This window comes from Fundulus heteroclitus, chromosome 12, assembly GCF_011125445.2.
Source record: "Fundulus heteroclitus isolate FHET01 chromosome 12, MU-UCD_Fhet_4.1, whole genome shotgun sequence".
NCBI classification, from domain to species: Eukaryota; Metazoa; Chordata; class Actinopteri; order Cyprinodontiformes; family Fundulidae; genus Fundulus; species Fundulus heteroclitus.
Genome location: NC_046372.1, coordinates 8,742,940 through 8,759,805, shown reverse-complemented (window position 1 = coordinate 8,759,805; position 16,866 = coordinate 8,742,940). Strand labels below are relative to the sequence as shown.

Sequence of the window (16,866 nt, the reverse complement as noted above, 5' to 3'; positions counted from 1 at the left end):
GGAGAAGCCGGTCTCTATCACACACGCAGAAAGAAACAACCACGGAGAAAATAAGGAGGGATCGATGCGTGCTTCGTGTCCTTTCACGTGGCTTTTTTTTAGCAAGTAATGGGCTTAAACCGATTCACAAATAGTTCTTCTCAACCGTAATCCAACATTATACCAGTTCCTAGCCTGTGATATATATGCCGGGGAGGGTGGGGTGTCTAAGCTAGACTCTGTGAAGTGGGGAGGAAATTGAAGTGAATTGGAAAGATTTCTTGGGATGAATGTGATCTACAGAGTATCAGCATGAGAACTCGGCCATGTGCAAAACAACACAATTAAGAGGGGCGCTTTGCCTAATCGGTGAATGCATCATGCAAATGATGCTGTTTTTTTTCCTAAACCTACTTTAATCTTGGCCGTTATCTTGGAATACAAATCAGGGACTTAGGTCTAATGAAAGGAAGAGCTTAGCAGAGGAAGAGCGAAGGAGAGAGAAGGCGAAGGTGTGAAAAACAGAAGTTGTAGAAAGACTGTGATCTGCTTACAGCCGAGTTCATCAGATTAATAACAATCACTTCTTCCTTAATTCTGGACTTGTATGTTTGCTCATATCACATGCCTTCTGCTTCTCTGACATGTTTACAAAATGAAGGCAACATTGGAGCGTTATCACCACGGACTATAACGCTGTCATCAAACTCACAGCAGCAGAAACTCTGGATCTTAATTCATAAAATTCTGATGTGTGTCTTTCCAAATTAGTATTATTATAGACTCTCTATTTTATTCATAAATCATTAAAACGTCTTATCTTGGTAATTTGTGACTCATCAAATATCAGGGCATGCATTACCCTCCACAGTCTGTTCTCCTCTACTCATTCAAGATGTTTTTTTTTTATGATTTAGGTTAGGGACTGAGATGGGCATGGAGCTTAAAAGCTTAATTATGTGTCAGGGGAAGCTGTCTGTGTTGATTTGGCCTCGTGTTTTAAACTGAAATCATGTTGATGATCTGCTTTAGCTGTCTAGTATAGGCCTAGAGAGCTCACTGTTCCAGCTAGAAAGAAAAATATGGGGTCATCGCCTGGTTTCTTTGTTACAGTTTCATATAATTTAGACTGTTTAATCACCGCTCCAATTTGTAGATATGGACAAGTATAGTTGCAGCAGCATTTTTCTGCTTAACTTTAACCTAACTTAGTAGGTAAACTTTATTTTAAAGGCATGTTTATGAGACGCAGTCAGAAAGAGCTGTGCGACACAGTTCAAATTAGATCACAAACAACCAAATAAAAGAATCGCAAGAAAATCCCGACATGAAAGCCCGATTGAGCTCTAACCAAACGAAAAATTGAGCTCTGCCATTTCTCATAAAGGAAAAAGGTCAAATATTCAACTAAAATATTACATGGCCGCATTGATGGCTACAAAAGGCTTGTAGTTTCTTGCTTAGGAACATTTATCCAAACGATAGAGGGACAGTATGTTTATATTTGCGCATGTATGAATCATTTTAAATCTCTGCTAATTTGGAATGAATTCCAAACAAGGCACACAGTTCCTGTTTTTAAAACTCTCAGACTTTTTAAATAAAAGCCCCAAATTCAACCACGCTCATGCCCAGGGTCAGTCCATGTAGACGTCTGACTGGCACTTTATATTTAGACTGCGTTTCTTAAAGTTTACCACACCTTTTCACAATCAGTATTTGCAAAACTTTACATCCTTCACTGTGCATCCACGATCATGGGGCCAACTTTTTTTTTTTACGCCACGCCAGACCTCACTGATCAGTGATCCTCAGTCAGTCTTTCTTCTTGGTTTCCTGTCATTTTAGAGGGCCCCATGACTTAAGAAGACCGGACTCAGCTGGACGTCTGGTCCTCATTCAACGATCCAAAAGATGGACTGAGCCCCTCCCCCACTAAACCCAGGCACCATTGCGGCTCACCAGTTGAGAATGGCTCATAGTTCATAGTCAGGAATCTTAGTAAACAGACCTTGAACATATCCAGGTGAGAATCTACCACTTAACCCCCAGTAACCGCTTGCAGTATTTGTTTAAGCACAATTAGTTCAAAACGTGGCTCAGGTTAAGTTGTTAAATTAGGAAAAAAAATTATGTATTCATATTGTTATTACAGAATCATATATTTATCCACACAGTAACTATCAATGTCAATGTCTTCCTGCTCTAAAAAGGATCAACAGTTATTATTGTGTTAAATGTCATCCAAGGTGATTCTCCAGCCCATGTAAACTGTGCACTCCCACACAAATAAAGGCAGAGGAACCCAGGAGGGTAAGCAGCTGCAAAGTGACGGCCAAATGCAAGACATCCTGTTTACACAGAGCAGAAGGTGGAAAAGGGTCTGCCTGTCTCTCTTAAAAGCACAGAAATTACATACAGATGCCCACAGTCAACAGCCTAGTCCTCCCTTACAATAATTTATAAAAAAAAAAAAAACCCAATGAAAAACACAACGACACACACAAAAACAATCTCCGCTTCATCACTATTAAACTTTGCCTAATGGACCCAAATGGCAGCAATCATGATCTTGTTCAAAACCTAAATGTGTATGAAAATGACTGCCTTTTGATGGACGGGTTGGTTAGAGGGAAGAACATTTGCCGACGACTTGCAGTTTCCTAGGGGACCAGAATAAAAGAGCGTCGGTGAAGCATATTATCTTGTCATACCGAGCATGCTGGTGAAACGATCCTATTGTTGCCATTAAAGTGTGAGCAGCGCCGTTATGGATGCGAGGGGGTGGGGGGGGGGGGAGGTGAAACAGGAGGCCATTTTCCAGGCAGGAACTCAACGTTAAACACATTAAGGGAGAGGTTGTATGTGATGCATTTATGATGGATTTAGATTTTAAAGAAACCCGAGGCATTGAAAGATCAAAATATAATACATGATGTATTTTTTTTCACACAACAGTAAACAAAGTATTTTAAATATACTCACTGGTATAACCTACGGAGAGGAGCTGCATAATAGGTGAAATAGTTCTGCAGAAGATTTATGGATTTGAGATGCTGGATAGACGGAGACAAGCGTCCACGTTCTCTGATACGCAGTAAGAATTATTCATTCCCTTTACAGTTTTACACATTTGGACTCAAAACAACCAAAAACCTAAAGGTGTTTTAGTAGAACATGAACTGTTCTACTAAAAAGGAAAGGAAGACATTTTTAGAAAAGATAAGTTTGGCGCAGCTTTTGTAAAAACTTGAATATACTTTAAACATCCTGCTGCCTCCATCATTTTTTAGGGTGGGCATGGCGTGTTAAGGGTATTAAGCTTTCTGCCACACATAGCACTTTGCCTGAGGCCAAAGTTACATTTTAGTCTAGCCTGATCAGAGAAACCTTCTTTCTCCTGTGTGGCTTGCACTCATCCATAGAGGTCAGGTTTCTGGAGGACACAAATAAATGTACTGTCGACACATTCTCCCACCTGAGCTGTGGATCACTGCAGCTCCTCAAAAGGTTCTCATTTCCTAGCCTCATCAGTTTAGGTGGCACACTTTCTCCATCTTTAGATAAATAAATTGAAAAGTGCTTCATGACATGCTTGGAACATAGTTGTATTACCCAACTGCACTTTAACCTTTTCACGTTATCTCTGATCTGCCTGCTGTGTTCTTTGGTCTTCACGTTGGTTCACTACTGTTCTCTAACGAATCCTTAAATCCTTCAAAGAACAGTTGGAGCTTAACTGAGAATAAACCAGACACAGGCGGTCTCCATTTACAAATGAGCTGATTTCTAAAAGGCAAAAGGCTGCAGTGGATTTTTATTTATGGGAATCAAAATACATGGACACAATTCTTTGCAGATCTTTATTTATTTAATACACAAGTGATTGTGGTCGTTAAATTACAAAATGTATAAAAATTCAAGGAAAACCAAAAGCGACAGTTGAAAGGCAATGTAAACTGAATAAAAAGGGTAATTTGTTCCTGCTCTTAAATATATATATATATATATGTGTGTTTGTGTGCATGTGTGTTCAACAACATCAGCTTAAACAATGTTTCTAGTGTTCCCTGCTTATCATCAGGCCACATTTCTTTTTCACTTTTCAATTTTTTAAATAAATAGCTTGCATTAATTTAGCTGTGTGCAAACTTTTCATTTAAAGGCGTCCTTATCTTACATTTCCAGAAAGAGACTTTTCACAGGAGGGTGTCGGGTAAACGTTCATAACTATGAAATCCGGGAGTGAGGAATAAATATAAAAATAGTGTCCATATGGAAAACAAGACATCAAATCTTTTTCTAGGTGAAAACTTATTTTTCACAGTACCTCTCTGCCCCCTGATTAGTAATATATGTGCAGCATCAGTCTTTTGTATTCTTAAAATAATAGATAAATAATGCTGTGGTTTCTATGCCCTTCTGACCAAATGGATTTCCTTCACTTACAACCTTTAAAAAAATAATATCTCCATTAGTTAACCCACTTGACTCCCGGTTATCCTCTCATTATTATTATTAACTCAACCGGCAGTGCTCTTTTAATAAGTCTTTAGCGGATCAGAGAGCTGTGCACACAAGGTAATAAAAATAAAGGAGTACGTATCGACATCAAGATCAAGTGTCAGTGTGATTACGGGTCAAATTCCCTTTGATGGTGTTGGGATTAAAAAAAAATTATCCTCCTTAAATTTTGACGCCAGACGACTTCAGAAGCCAGGAAATCCCATCCAGAACACCTAGCAACGATTCTGCCACTGTATCTTGGACCTGAAAGGAAAACAAATTTTTCTTTTTAAAATGTTCTACACGCTGATGCTTCAGTAGAAAACTCGGAATCATTTCAGAATCAACCGGTTACCATCCAGCGATTAGACAGCTGAGGAAGGCCGAGTCTCTTTGCCATATAAACGCAGGGCGTTCGACATTTGGCTCCATCATTCCCTTCCTCCGGTTCTCGGGAGACACAGGAGAGCACCAGCAGAGGCTTAGCTGCAGAATCCCCAGCACAATTCAGCACAGCCCGAACCTGGGCCACCTCAGACGCCCCGTCACCTGTGGAACAAATGTTTTTTTCACAGAGCTATTCAGTGCCGACAGATCTAAAACCCAACAATGTAACAAAAAGAAAGGTCAAAGAGGACAAATGATGCAATAAAAAAAAAAAAATGAATAGCCGTTTTCTCCCACCTTTTCCAGGCTCTGCATTGGCAACATAAATGAAGCCATCCACCTCCTGGAAGACCTTCTGCACCTGAGGAGCAGGAGAAAACACCGGATAACCTGACTCATCTGTTCCTTCAACGGTGAAGAGCTTATTGCTGAAGCTCTGCTGCTCCAGTCGCGCTTTTTCCCTCTCAGCCCTGCAGACGTAAACACAAAAGTTATTATATCTGTAACTGTGTTCGAACCGACTTAGGAAAGCGATCGCAACACAGTGACATCTTCGGGGAGAAAAAGAGCTTACCTGTTGGTGGAATACAGCGTTAAAATGTTAAATTTATGTTGGTTGTTGAACAGGTAGCTAATCCCTGAGCCAACACCTAGAAAAAACAACAACATCTGGCATAAGCTTGTTTACTAATTTCGCAACCTAGTTAGGAGTAACTAGTAGGGAACGTGGCTAATACTGCCACCTTGTGGTAGGCAAGTACACCTACAAGTGAGATGATCTGACTCTGATGTTGCACTCAGTGCTATAAACATATTTTTTTGGGATTTTCGGTTATAGACTAACTCAAAGGGGAACGCCAAGTTTTAACAATCTTGTCTCAGTAAAAGCACAGAGGTTACAGGTTTGCTGGAGAACATCAGTGAACAATGATGACCAAGGAACACAGCTGACAGATCTGGGATGATGCAGTGGAGAGGTTAACGTAGGGTTGGGTTCTAAAACAAAATCCCTAGCTTTGAACACGGCTCAATATACCAATGTGAAAATGGAAAGGATGTGGCAAAACTGCAAAGGTAGACATGGCTGTCCCCCAAAGCTGACAAGCTGAGACAGGAGAGGATTAATAAGAGAAGCACCCAAGAGGCCTTAGGGTAACTGTGGAGGAGCTGCAGACATTCAGAATATGTTGGAGAATATGTTGGCTGGGCAGCTAGTATGCCCTTAATAAAACTCAACTTTAAAGAGGATCAGGAAAAAAAAAAGCTCAAAGCAACTCTCAAGATGTCTTATTTAGTTTTCTTCAGGCCATAGAGGGGAAACGGTAAATAAGTGAAATAAGGTGCACCGGTCGAATTAGGTCAAAAACAAACTTTTTGACCCACTACATGGACTATACTATGTATATACACTGTACATCACCCTGAACACAACATGTCTGCAGTGAAACACCTGGTAACATGTTGTGGGTATATGTTTCTTCAGCGAGGAAAGGAAAAATGGTCAGAGTTGATGAAACTGCAGAAATGCTAAATATGGAGCAATCAGAGGCTGCAAAAGACTTAAAACTGGAGCAGATGTTCATAATCCAGCAGGATAGCAAACCTAAACATACAGCCTAAGCGACAACACAATGGTTTAGAGCAAAGCATATGTATGTGTTAGAATGGCCTAGTCAAAGTCCGGATCCAAATCCAGCAGACAAGCTCCCAGAGATAAAAATGGCTGGTAAGTTGGAAGTCTATATCCTTGCCAAGCAGCTCCGCAGCAACTACTGTGAGAAAGAAAGAAAAAAACCTAATAGCTAATAACTGAACGGACTGAAAAATATGACACAGACAGAATATAAAGATATCTATGCTGCTCCTGGACATATTACATTAAACTTTTCAGCACCCCTAAAGACTCCAAGTGCACAACAAAATGTATTTAAGGGCTAAAAGTGGATTTTGCATGATATGTCCCCTTTAAAGGTCCCCTTCAGGTGCTATTCTTTAAGAATAGTCTTTGATTCGGAATATAATTTACATTCAAGAACCAGAATGGCGTAATCAAAGTATAACACGACCGTAGTATTTTATTTATTTGAAGAAACGGAGCTACAAACAAAATAAACAAACCAAAAAAAAAAAACGGAAACTTAGCATGGCCTTACCATTTATCTGCCTGTGTGGAGTACCTGACACAGGTAACAGATCGGGGGCATGCATGAGCCTTGTGACCAAAGAGACATCGAGCTGCTCCATGCCAGGCCCAAACATCGCATAACGAGGTTCAGATGAGGGCACCAGGTACTGAAAAAACGAGGTCAGAAGCTCATACGCTGGACGGGAGGGCAACCACTGCTGTCGGCAAGATGGACAACCTTTTAGGTATCTGGCAAAACAAAACAGCCATTGAAAAAAAAAATGTATGGAGTAAACGTTTATAAGTTGGCTCTAAAGCAATGCATCAGAAAACTACACCTACTCAGACATGTAGTCAATATTCAGGTCCCTGTTTCTCTCTTCTCCTTCTTCCCTGTCGTCCAAGCTTTCGTGTTCACTGACTAGCGGGGCATCCAGCAACTCCAGGTTGGGCATGGTCAGGTGATCGATGGACGACCAGCGCGGCATGTCTCGCAACAGGAAGTATTTCCACAGTAACGGGTCTCTCACCATGGCTCTCCAGTATCGACAGGTGGCTCCCAGATTGCAGATGTCCACAGGAGAGAGAAAGGTCATGATCAGGAATTGTGTGTCCACCTGTTGAGAAGAAGGGTATGGTTTTTATTTTTATATTTTAGACATTAGCTTAACGCTAAACCCGGCCCTGCTTTTTAAAAAAAAAGAGGTGGTTATGAGAATCTGACCCGGAGCGCTCCTGGGCAGCTTCCTGCAGAGGTTTTCTGGGCTGGAAGTGTCCTGAGATGCCCAAGAAGTCCTGGATGCAGGAAAGTCTGGGTTTCTGTTCTGGACCTGTTACCTCCACAACCTGATCTCTGACAAGCAGCAGGTAGTCGGTGGAGGGAAAAACTGCCAATATGAATTATGGATTTTATGGATTCTTTCTCCAAAAGTATAACTACAACGATTTTTTTGTTTCAACAAGACCAAATAAAGGAGGGCCTGGTGATTTAAATTTTTGCTAAATTGGCCTTTCATTATCCCTAGCAGCAGTTCTCCAACATTTAGTCTTCACAAGCATTGAATATAAGTTGTTTTGATGGGATAACTTGAGTGTTACTTGTTTTTAGAAAACTACACATCTTTTCTTAGAAATAAGAATGGTACCATGGGTTGTTTTTAAAGCCTTCATGGACGTTTTGAACGCCAGAGGCTTAATCATTTTGTGTATATCAGATAATAGTTTTTTTTTCATTTATCTGATCACCATGTCAAACTAGTTGTTTTTCTCTTTTAGGGCGGCGAGGAAAATACTCCATTATTCAAAACGTTTGTATGATCATTTAGATAAAATCAGATTTTTTTTACATGTCAAAAAGCTGCTGGACAAAAGAGCACTGGGTTTTTGGATGAAATATTTGTCAATGAACTTTACAATATAGTTTATGCAAAGTTTTTATTTTACTTTTGCAAAAAAAAAAAAAAAAAAAAAAAAAAAAAAAAAAAATCACTAAGTAGTAAATCACTGCAAATGAGGGAGGAAAATGAAGAATTCAACGCAGAATTCTAGTGAAAACACCTTAGTACTACAGTCGATAAATCTTTCTCTCCTTACCGGTAAGCTGTCCAAATATCCGAGGTGTCCCTCTTCTTGATCCATATCGGACACCAAGTTTTTGGCGACTTTCTCAGGAAAATATCGCTCCCTGAATCGCCTGAAGCTGTGAATCACCACCGACTTCAGCTGGCCATTTCTCTCAGCCATGGCCTCAGCGCTTTAAAAGTAACTGACAGACTGAAAACACTTTCCTTCCAGCGAAACAGACGCTGGTGTGTCAAACGACAACAAAGCTGACGTTTCCTGATGTCGTTCACTTCCTTGTTAGTGTCAGGAGTATAGCATTATGGGTAACGTAGTCCTACATAAATAATAATAATGAACAGATCAAAGACCAAACGAGAATTTGCTTTAAAATAATGACATCGATATAAGTAATTTTTTGTCTGAAAACAAATCATATCTTTATTGTCAATAAGGACATAAAAAAACTGATTTTGCTTCTTTAAATAACAGGCTCTGGATTAATGGTTACACTGCTAACGCCATCCAAGAGGAGTGGAAGGAAAATGTATTTTATGACACGGGAAAACAGCAAACACATTAGAAAAATGGCATGAGCACACCTAAACATACTCAAAAATTGGTCATCAGTTCTGAAACACCTTGCTTCACCTTTTATGTGTATATTTTATACACACATATTGGCCAAAACTGGTACGTCTAAAAACATTTGAAAAAAATAAAAATAAAAAATGGCAACCCCCCTCAAAAATAAACAAAACAATAAATAAGATGTTATGTGCAATGTCACACATCCTGCTGGATTATCTTCAAATCTCAAAACAATCTTAAAAATTAGAGATATTTAAATACCTTCTGCCTATTAATAATAAAGTTATAACATTTTTAGAGCAAAACAACTGCTCCAAGCACTATTCAAGATGAGACCTGCTTAGTCAGCAGAAAATAATTAAATTATTGAGCATCCTGTCTTTTAGCCTTTGTGTTTCCTTCCTCAGTACTTTCTAAACTCTCATCCACATGCTCTGTCCAAGTTCTTTTGGTGCGAGATAACCCAAAGACACCGTTTCTTCCCATACGCTCCCTGCGTGGCCCCCCTCTTTAACCTTCTACAACACTTCACCTCATTCATCGGCTTCCATATTTATTTGGGTTTGACACATTTCAACACTGAACTCAGATCTGCACCTGATGGTAACGTTTACACACGAACAGTTTATTTCACTGTAAAATACTAAGGATTTCCTTGGCGTTTTCTGTATTCCAGCCCTGGCCCTGCAGGGGGCCCTCGCAGGCATGCACATATTTGTTAAGGATCTGTGTGCCGATGTCCCGAAACTGGAGGCCATCTTCTTTGTGTTCTGTGGAGTCAGAGCTGCAGTCCTCATACTTGACAGCCCAGAAACACATTTCCCCAATGTACATCATTGTCAGCAGGTGAGTGTCTGAAAAAATGCCTGTCAAAACACATCAACGGGCGACAGGTATGAAGAAAATAAAGGCAGAATAGGTTTTTTGTTTTGTGTTATTATGCAGAGATGACAAGATTTACCTTCGGATAAGATGCTTGCTGTAGCGCTGTCGTGGAGAACCACGCCGTCGTTGAGCTTCACTGTGTTTCTAACTTGGAGCATCCGCATCAAATACCGAACGCCTTCCTGAATACACTGGATCAAAATGTGCATTAGGCCTAACATTGCGTGTCGAGAAAATGTTATAAACTTTAGACGTTTTGTCCAGAATATGGACAGAATTTGTGAGACAAGATAATCAGTTGAGGAACATTTCTTCAATATGCTCCAATGACAGTGCCCTGGATTTATACTTCTTGAGCTTTTCACATTAAAGCAACAAACTTCAACATATTTTATTGGGATTTGATGTTCTAACTCGGCACATAGTGGAGGATAACTGTGAAGGGATAGAGAGAAAATACATTTTTTTTTTATTTCCTCCAGGATTTTGCTCCATCCATCTCTCCATCAACTCTATCCAGCTTACTTGGTCATATTGAATAAGCAGAACCCCACAGCATGATACTAGCAGCTTTTTGTATAAATCTCTCTCTGCCAGACCTGTTACATAAGGTGGATGATCATGTCCTGGCAGGTTTGCAGGCATGCTTATAGAATATTGTTTTATACTCTAACTATGCTTAAACGTCTACAGAACTTTCTTCCTGACCCGTCTGCTGTGTTCTTTGGTCTTCCTGATGTTTGTTCACCAATGTTGTCCAACAAACCTCTAAGGTCTTAACAGAACAGCTGTGTTTATTCAGAGATTAAACACACAAGTGGAAGACTTCTTTGGTATCTTCAGAATGCAATTGGTTTTATTCAATATCATCAGCATTAAAGGTGGTGAATAAAAATGCCCGCGGCACACCTAAGGTAGTGTCGGGCGATCTATCGGTTATTGATCTTGATTTGGGTTTTTCAACGATTAAAAACAAGAAATTTGTCCCTTCTTAGTTGACTCTCATGCTGCTAGGTGTTGTGAATCTAACGCCGCTGCCTGCATGTTGCTATGCCCCCACAGCCCCAATCGGTTTAATATCCTTCAGCACGAGTTATAAAAACTTCAGGAGCAAGGCTGGAAAGTTGAGCAAGGCTAAAGACATCAAGATAACGGCCAGAAAAAGAGAGCCGCAGGTAGAAAAGAGATAAAACCACTTCAGTGGTGTGGAAACATTTTGGGTACGCGGAAGCGGATGTCGAACAAGTAGCAATAGTGTGCAAACCCTGCTACGCCGCGACACAAGAAAGTTAAACAAAGTAAATATTTGAAATGGCGTCAGTGTCAGTTACACTTCTAGTTCCAGTGCAGATGTAAAGACAATACATTTATTTGCAGTCCCTTGAATGTCTTATTTTGCTGTGTTTTATGATACATAGAGAGTGTGTTAATTAAGTAAATATGGGTTTATCTCTGCACATTTCTATATCTTCAAAAGAAAATACAGGATAAATCCACAGACAAATTTTAACTATATTTGGTTAAATAGGCACAAATTTACCATCTGTCTTTGTCGCTGGTAAATTCAAATGCAAAATTTTTCAAAGTGGAAAAAAGTCCCAATTTGACATTCGTCAGAGCCGATGATGCTTTAAACATTGACAAACAGCATCTAGTGTGTGTAGTGCTTATAAAATTTGCATAAATGTAGCAAGAAATGCTGTTTTTCTCTTTAGACCAGACGAAACGCGCCCTTACGCTCAATTCAAGCATCAGAAAATAGGAGCATGCGTATTACGTAGGTCCAACGACGTCAGACCAATGAATCTTTGGACCAATAGTGTCCCTACCAAAGTTGAAATCAAACCTACGCCCTTGTCTCAAACATATATTCAACACTGTATGTTATTACCAAAACAATTTCCTCTTTCAGGACTGTTTAGGTTTTATGAAAGCCCGTAAGTGCATTGGCAAAAAACAAAAAACAAAATTTCATTATTGCCAATTCGAATTAATCGATAAAATCGATTCATCGCCCAGCCCTGACTGCAACTAACTAAATGTGCTCTCTTTCATCCTATAGATTTGAAAACTAGTGTGGAGTTTATCTGTTTAGCTGGGTTTTTCTCCTAGCTACACCTGGCACCATTCTTTGCTTTTCTTTTACATAGAAAGGACTCCTAGATCAGTGCTTCTATGCCCTTTTTGTGTGTTCACACTGAACCTAAGTGGCTGAAAGTAGAGCACATCACCCCAGTTCTAAAGTCCTTACACTGGCTGTTATCAGTGTATCAACCCTCCAGACCACTAAGGTCTTCTGGCTCCAGCCTACTCTGCATACCTAGAACCAGAACCAGACATGGAGAAGCAGCATTTAGTTCCTATGCTCCGGTTATCTGAAACAAACTTCCAGAAAACTGTAAAAGTGCTGAAAGCTAATCTAAATACATCACAGACTTGATATCAGTGTATCAACCCTCCAGACCACTCAGGTCTTCTGGCCTTGCCTTCAACCTGGTTCTGCTGGAGGCTGTTTCCTGTTAAAGGGCAGTTTTTTTTCTCCACTGTTGCTACAGGGATGCTGGGTTTGAGGGATTGCTCCACAGTCAGCGACACAATGCAGGCGACTGTCACTATATGCTCATCCAGAAGGAGTGAATGCTACAAGTCAATGACTCGATGCAATCTGCTGAGTTTCCTTAGAAAACGTTTTAACCAACTTGTCTGTATTATTTGATTGAACTGACTTTCTAAAGTGTCTGTGGCAAAATGGGAAAAAGTTCAAGAGGTATGAATACTTTTCCAAGGCACTGTATATTTTGCAGTGTGGTACCTTAATGAATGTGTCCTTGTTTTTCTTGATCCATTGCTTTCGCTGATGAAGGGTGTGGCAGTACATGTACAGCAGAGCTCCACGTCTCCAGTAAAGGCATTCCAACAGCTCTGTGCCCAACACAGACTGCACCTATCAGAGGCCAAAAGATATGAATAGTGCTGTTTCATGATGACAGAACAGATGGTATCAAACCACATATATTCATGTAGTGTGCAAGGGTGAAAGATTAACTCAATAAAATCTAAGCTCAGAATGCTTCAACCTGAGATTTCTATTTGCAGAGAAGAATAACCGACTCCAGCATAAAACCACTCCGAGAACCATGCCCACCTCCTGTCCTGGTGTCAGCCTCGCCACTAAAACTTCTGGCTCAGTCAGGTCTTGCAGCAGCTGCTGGATCTTAAATGGCGCGGAGTCTTCAGGGAATTCCTGATCCACCAGTTGATTTTCTTCATAAAAAGTGATATCAAGAATGACCTACACAGGAAAAGATAAATAAACACAGGTCCATGCATAAAACAACAGGGAAATAAAAGTCCAAATACTGGTACAAAAAAAAAAATGCAATCAACTGTAAAGCTTGAAAGCCCAGTGTGGTAAACAGATGCACAACTATCGGTAGCTTGAGACAGACACCGTTCAATTTTTCAGAGCACGGTTTGCTTACTACACCTTGTCAAGGGTGCTTTCAGACTTAATTCTTCGCTTTAATAAAAACCTCCAACTGACTACTCACTTTGCCTTATCTAGAAAAAAATGGGGAAAATCAAGTATTTTGAACTAAAGGTCCGATGCTATTAATGTGCCATGAGCAAAAAAGGGATCTGAGATCTGATAAAAGGTTTGCAACATGGAAAATCACCATGGCGTTTCACTTTAAATCCCCTTTTAATGATGGCCTGGATTTTCCTCTTAGATCAGCAGCAAAACAAAAATAGTTTTACAACATCTAAACTTCAACAAGAGTGGCTGCAGATAAAAGCTTGGATCCTTGTCAGAAAAGGAATACTTTCAACTTCACCCATCTGCTGCCGTTTAGTTTAACTCAACACACGGAGTAGACATATTCAAAAATAATAGTGGGTGCTAAATGTGAGCAAACATGAGTTTACAGGGGCTTCTAATAACTAAGAACTCCTCTTACAATATCTTTACCCAGCAAACACCTTTTCTCTGCACTGATGGATATATATGAATATTTGTACTGATTACAACCAAACCATTTTTTTGACATGCCTAATGACAAGTGTTGCTTAAATTATACACATTGTTTGACAATAAATAAATTAATATAAACGATCTGCTGAAAGGTTGTGGTAATTTTGGAACAAGAGGAGAAAAAGGTAATCTGCTGAACTGCTGGATTTCAAAAGAAGGGGCACTGATGTCACAAAATGTAGGATTCATCCTCTCTTCCAGTAAGGTCCGTCCGATGGAGGAAGCTGGTGCCCATTTCCAGCATTAAACGAGCAAGAGGCGGAGCACACCCTGGACAGGTCACTAGTCCATTTAACGGGGCATGCAGATGCTCACAAGGGACAAAAAAAAATCATTCAAGCTTACCTAAGGGCAATTTAGAGAGATCAATTTACCCAACATTCATATTCTTGGAAAGTGAGAAGAAGTCAGAGATCCACATGTTAACCCAAGCATGCATCAGGAGAACATGCAAACATTGAACACAAAGGATGGGGGGAAACCCAAACCTGGGAACTTCTTGCCACAGGGCAACAGAGCTATCAACTGTGCCACCATGCAGCCCTTGTGTAATATTTTTTGAAACAAAACTGCATTTAAGACCATTTTAGAAACGTACAGAAAAAAAAAAGGATCTATTAACCAAAAAGTGAAGTACATGCGGGTTAAATATGATAAATGTTGTCAGGATTCTGATTAAAAACTATCAAGCAGTCTGAACTCAAACTCATCGTCAGTGGCAAAAATGGGTTGCTGAGTGAAGAAAAACCTGTGTGTAATCCTGGAGCAGCTTGGAGAGGTTGAAGCTTTCTCCTCCTTGTCTGTAAAAGCTTTTCAGCTTCTCTAGTATGGTAGAAGCATTCTGCAAATAGTCGTCATCTGTTAAAAGAAATAGGGGGACAAAAAGCAATGTTAGTATTCGCAAGTGAGACATAACATTAAGGATGCATGGAAACCCCGAGAAGCAACACCCTCTAAAAGGCTTTCTTAGCATGGAGGTCGCAGTTATTAGCATTAGGGGGGTTATGTTGTGCTTAGCTAATTTAAACTAAATCGTTCAAGGGTTTGCAGTCATATTATAGGTACACACGGAAAGCTGGCTTTAAATCCTAAAGTAAATAACAATAATTCCGCCAACGTATTTGTAAACCTGATATAAAAAAAGCACCAGTCTCAAAAATAAACATATGTCAACTGTATTTTGGAGCTAATGTTTCGCTGTTTGCCGTTAACTGAAAAACAAACAAACAAACAAACAAAAACACTAAACAAAACAGACAAAAATTAATAAATGAATACAAAACAAACCACCGTTTGGACAATAAACTCCATTATGAAGCTACTGAGCCACCGGTAAGTTAAAAATAACAGGAAACGAGCTGTCAAACCGCATAGTTTCAGACATCAGTTGTTGCTATGGGTGCAAGCTAACGTTCGTTGGTTAGCTTGTCAGCTAAACTACCAAGGGGGGGGAAATAACATTTCTCTTCTTAAAAGAATATACTCAGGATAGTCACAAAAGAAAATAACAATATGGCCAATCCGCACCTTGCTTTTCAGCTCGGAGACATGCACATTTGTTGTCTAGCTCAAATATTCTCCTCTCCAACTCAAAATCCTGTCGCCTGTAGTCGTCTGCCATGACTACGTGAAGTGTACGTCACGTGAGCAGGTGGTTAGTCGCATAGACGTAGAACGAGTAAACGCCGCTGCGCCTGCGCTGGCCAGTGCGAACAAAACGTAGACCGGAATCTCGCGTCGGAGAGTGCGCCATGTTGTGAGTGGCAAGTTAACGTAGGAAAGCGATGAATTTTTATTTTTTTTTATTTTTATTTTAAAAAAATAAAACAACTGGACTTCTATTCTGAATCTGAGGACATTTCGCTCTCCCATCCAGGAAGCTTTATCAAAATGTCTGGAGTTATGTGGAGTATTAACCTTTATAAACTTGCTGATGAGGCCTTGTTAGAACTTTTTGTCGAAATGTCTTCAGCTTCAGAATAGAAATCCAGTTGTTTTATTTTTTTGACCTGGATAACTGAGAATCTTCACCAACATAAAGCAATGAAAATGTATTTTCTTGGGACTTTTTTTTTTTTTTGGAGGGACCCCAACTAAAGATGAAGCTTCATAGTGGGAGGAGGCTACATCATGTTTTGAATTTTAGCAGCTTTTTGTTTGAGTCATCACCCAGTTAATACTCAGACCGCCTACATTGTTCTGTATATTTGTTTGCAAACACAACACCATTCACTTAAGCTATCGCATTGCTTTGCTGAGTTTGTGTTCAGCTGGACTGATCAAATCTGCCAACTTTAGTGAAATCAATTTAACCGGTTTTGAATAGCTAAAATATATTAAAGACTTGTTGGCAGAGCATCAAACCCCCACCCACCCCCACACCCGGGACCACTCAAATCTTCTGCCCAAGTCTACGCATCCACAGAACCATAACCAGATATGGATAAGCAGCATAAATTCTTATACTCCACTTATCTGGAACAAACTCCCAGAAGACTGTAACAGTGCTGAATGATGAGTTCCTTTAAATCAAGGTAAAAATCTATTTAGAATTGCCTTTGAATGTTAATTTTGAAGTTTGTAATCCAATTGACCCGCTACTACCATTCCACTGCAAAGCGTCATCTTTTGCTGAGAACAAAATGTATGTATGCCTTATTCGTCTTATTCTTATTAGAATATTGTGGAAAAGTTCAACATTTTGGTATCTTATTTTACATGTAATCCTCACATATTAGGCTATATACAATATACTGATAACGTGATATTTCAGGCCTATTTTTCTTGGGATTTAGTCAAA

The 16,866-nt window shown here is 39.8% G+C and overlaps 2 protein-coding genes across 2 annotated transcripts; both read right to left on the bottom strand.

The window, feature by feature from the left end:
• Window positions 1-3,975: 3,975 nt before the first annotated feature.
• Window positions 3,976-8,896, bottom strand: fbxo4 (F-box protein 4). The gene is made up of 7 exons (XM_012870100.3): window positions 8,591-8,896; window positions 7,340-7,614; window positions 7,026-7,246; window positions 5,447-5,522; window positions 5,170-5,342; window positions 4,841-5,034; window positions 3,976-4,749 (listed from the first exon to the last, which is right to left on the bottom strand). The coding sequence occupies exons 1-7, from the start codon at window positions 8,738-8,740 to the stop codon at window positions 4,666-4,668; spliced, it is 1,173 nt and encodes a 390-aa protein (XP_012725554.2). The 5' UTR covers window positions 8,741-8,896; the 3' UTR covers window positions 3,976-4,665.
• An 82-nt stretch (window positions 8,897-8,978) lies between these two features.
• c12h5orf51 (chromosome 12 C5orf51 homolog) lies at window positions 8,979-15,735 on the bottom strand. Its single transcript, XM_012870076.3, has 6 exons — window positions 15,594-15,735; window positions 14,815-14,924; window positions 13,179-13,325; window positions 12,846-12,977; window positions 10,110-10,224; window positions 8,979-10,014 (listed from the first exon to the last, which is right to left on the bottom strand). The coding sequence occupies exons 1-6, from the start codon at window positions 15,685-15,687 to the stop codon at window positions 9,779-9,781; spliced, it is 834 nt and encodes a 277-aa protein (XP_012725530.1). The 5' UTR covers window positions 15,688-15,735; the 3' UTR covers window positions 8,979-9,778.
• Between the last annotated feature and the right edge of the window lie 1,131 nt (window positions 15,736-16,866).

What these genes read in the sequence shown, in the direction of transcription:
- c12h5orf51 (XM_012870076.3), bottom strand. Translation starts at nt 15,687, where the DNA reads ATGGCAGACGACTACAGGCGACAGGATTTTGAGTTGGAGAGGAGAATA. An exon ending in TCTCCGAGCTGAAAAGCAAG is followed by an intron (nt 14,925 to 15,593) that starts GTGCGGATTGGC and finishes TTCTTTTAACAG; the next exon opens with ATGACGACTATTTGCAGAAT. An exon ending in GGCTGACACCAGGACAGGAG is followed by an intron (nt 12,978 to 13,178) that starts GTGGGCATGGTT and finishes GGCCTCTGATAG; the next exon opens with GTGCAGTCTGTGTTGGGCAC.
- fbxo4 (XM_012870100.3), bottom strand. Translation starts at nt 8,740, where the DNA reads ATGGCTGAGAGAAATGGCCAGCTGAAGTCGGTGGTGATTCACAGCTTC. An exon ending in TCCACACAGGCAGATAAATG is followed by an intron (nt 5,523 to 7,025) that starts GTAAGGCCATGC and finishes TGTTTTTTCTAG; the next exon opens with GTGTTGGCTCAGGGATTAGC. An exon ending in ACGCTGTATTCCACCAACAG is followed by an intron (nt 5,343 to 5,446) that starts GTAAGCTCTTTT and finishes TTACGTCTGCAG; the next exon opens with GGCTGAGAGGGAAAAAGCGC.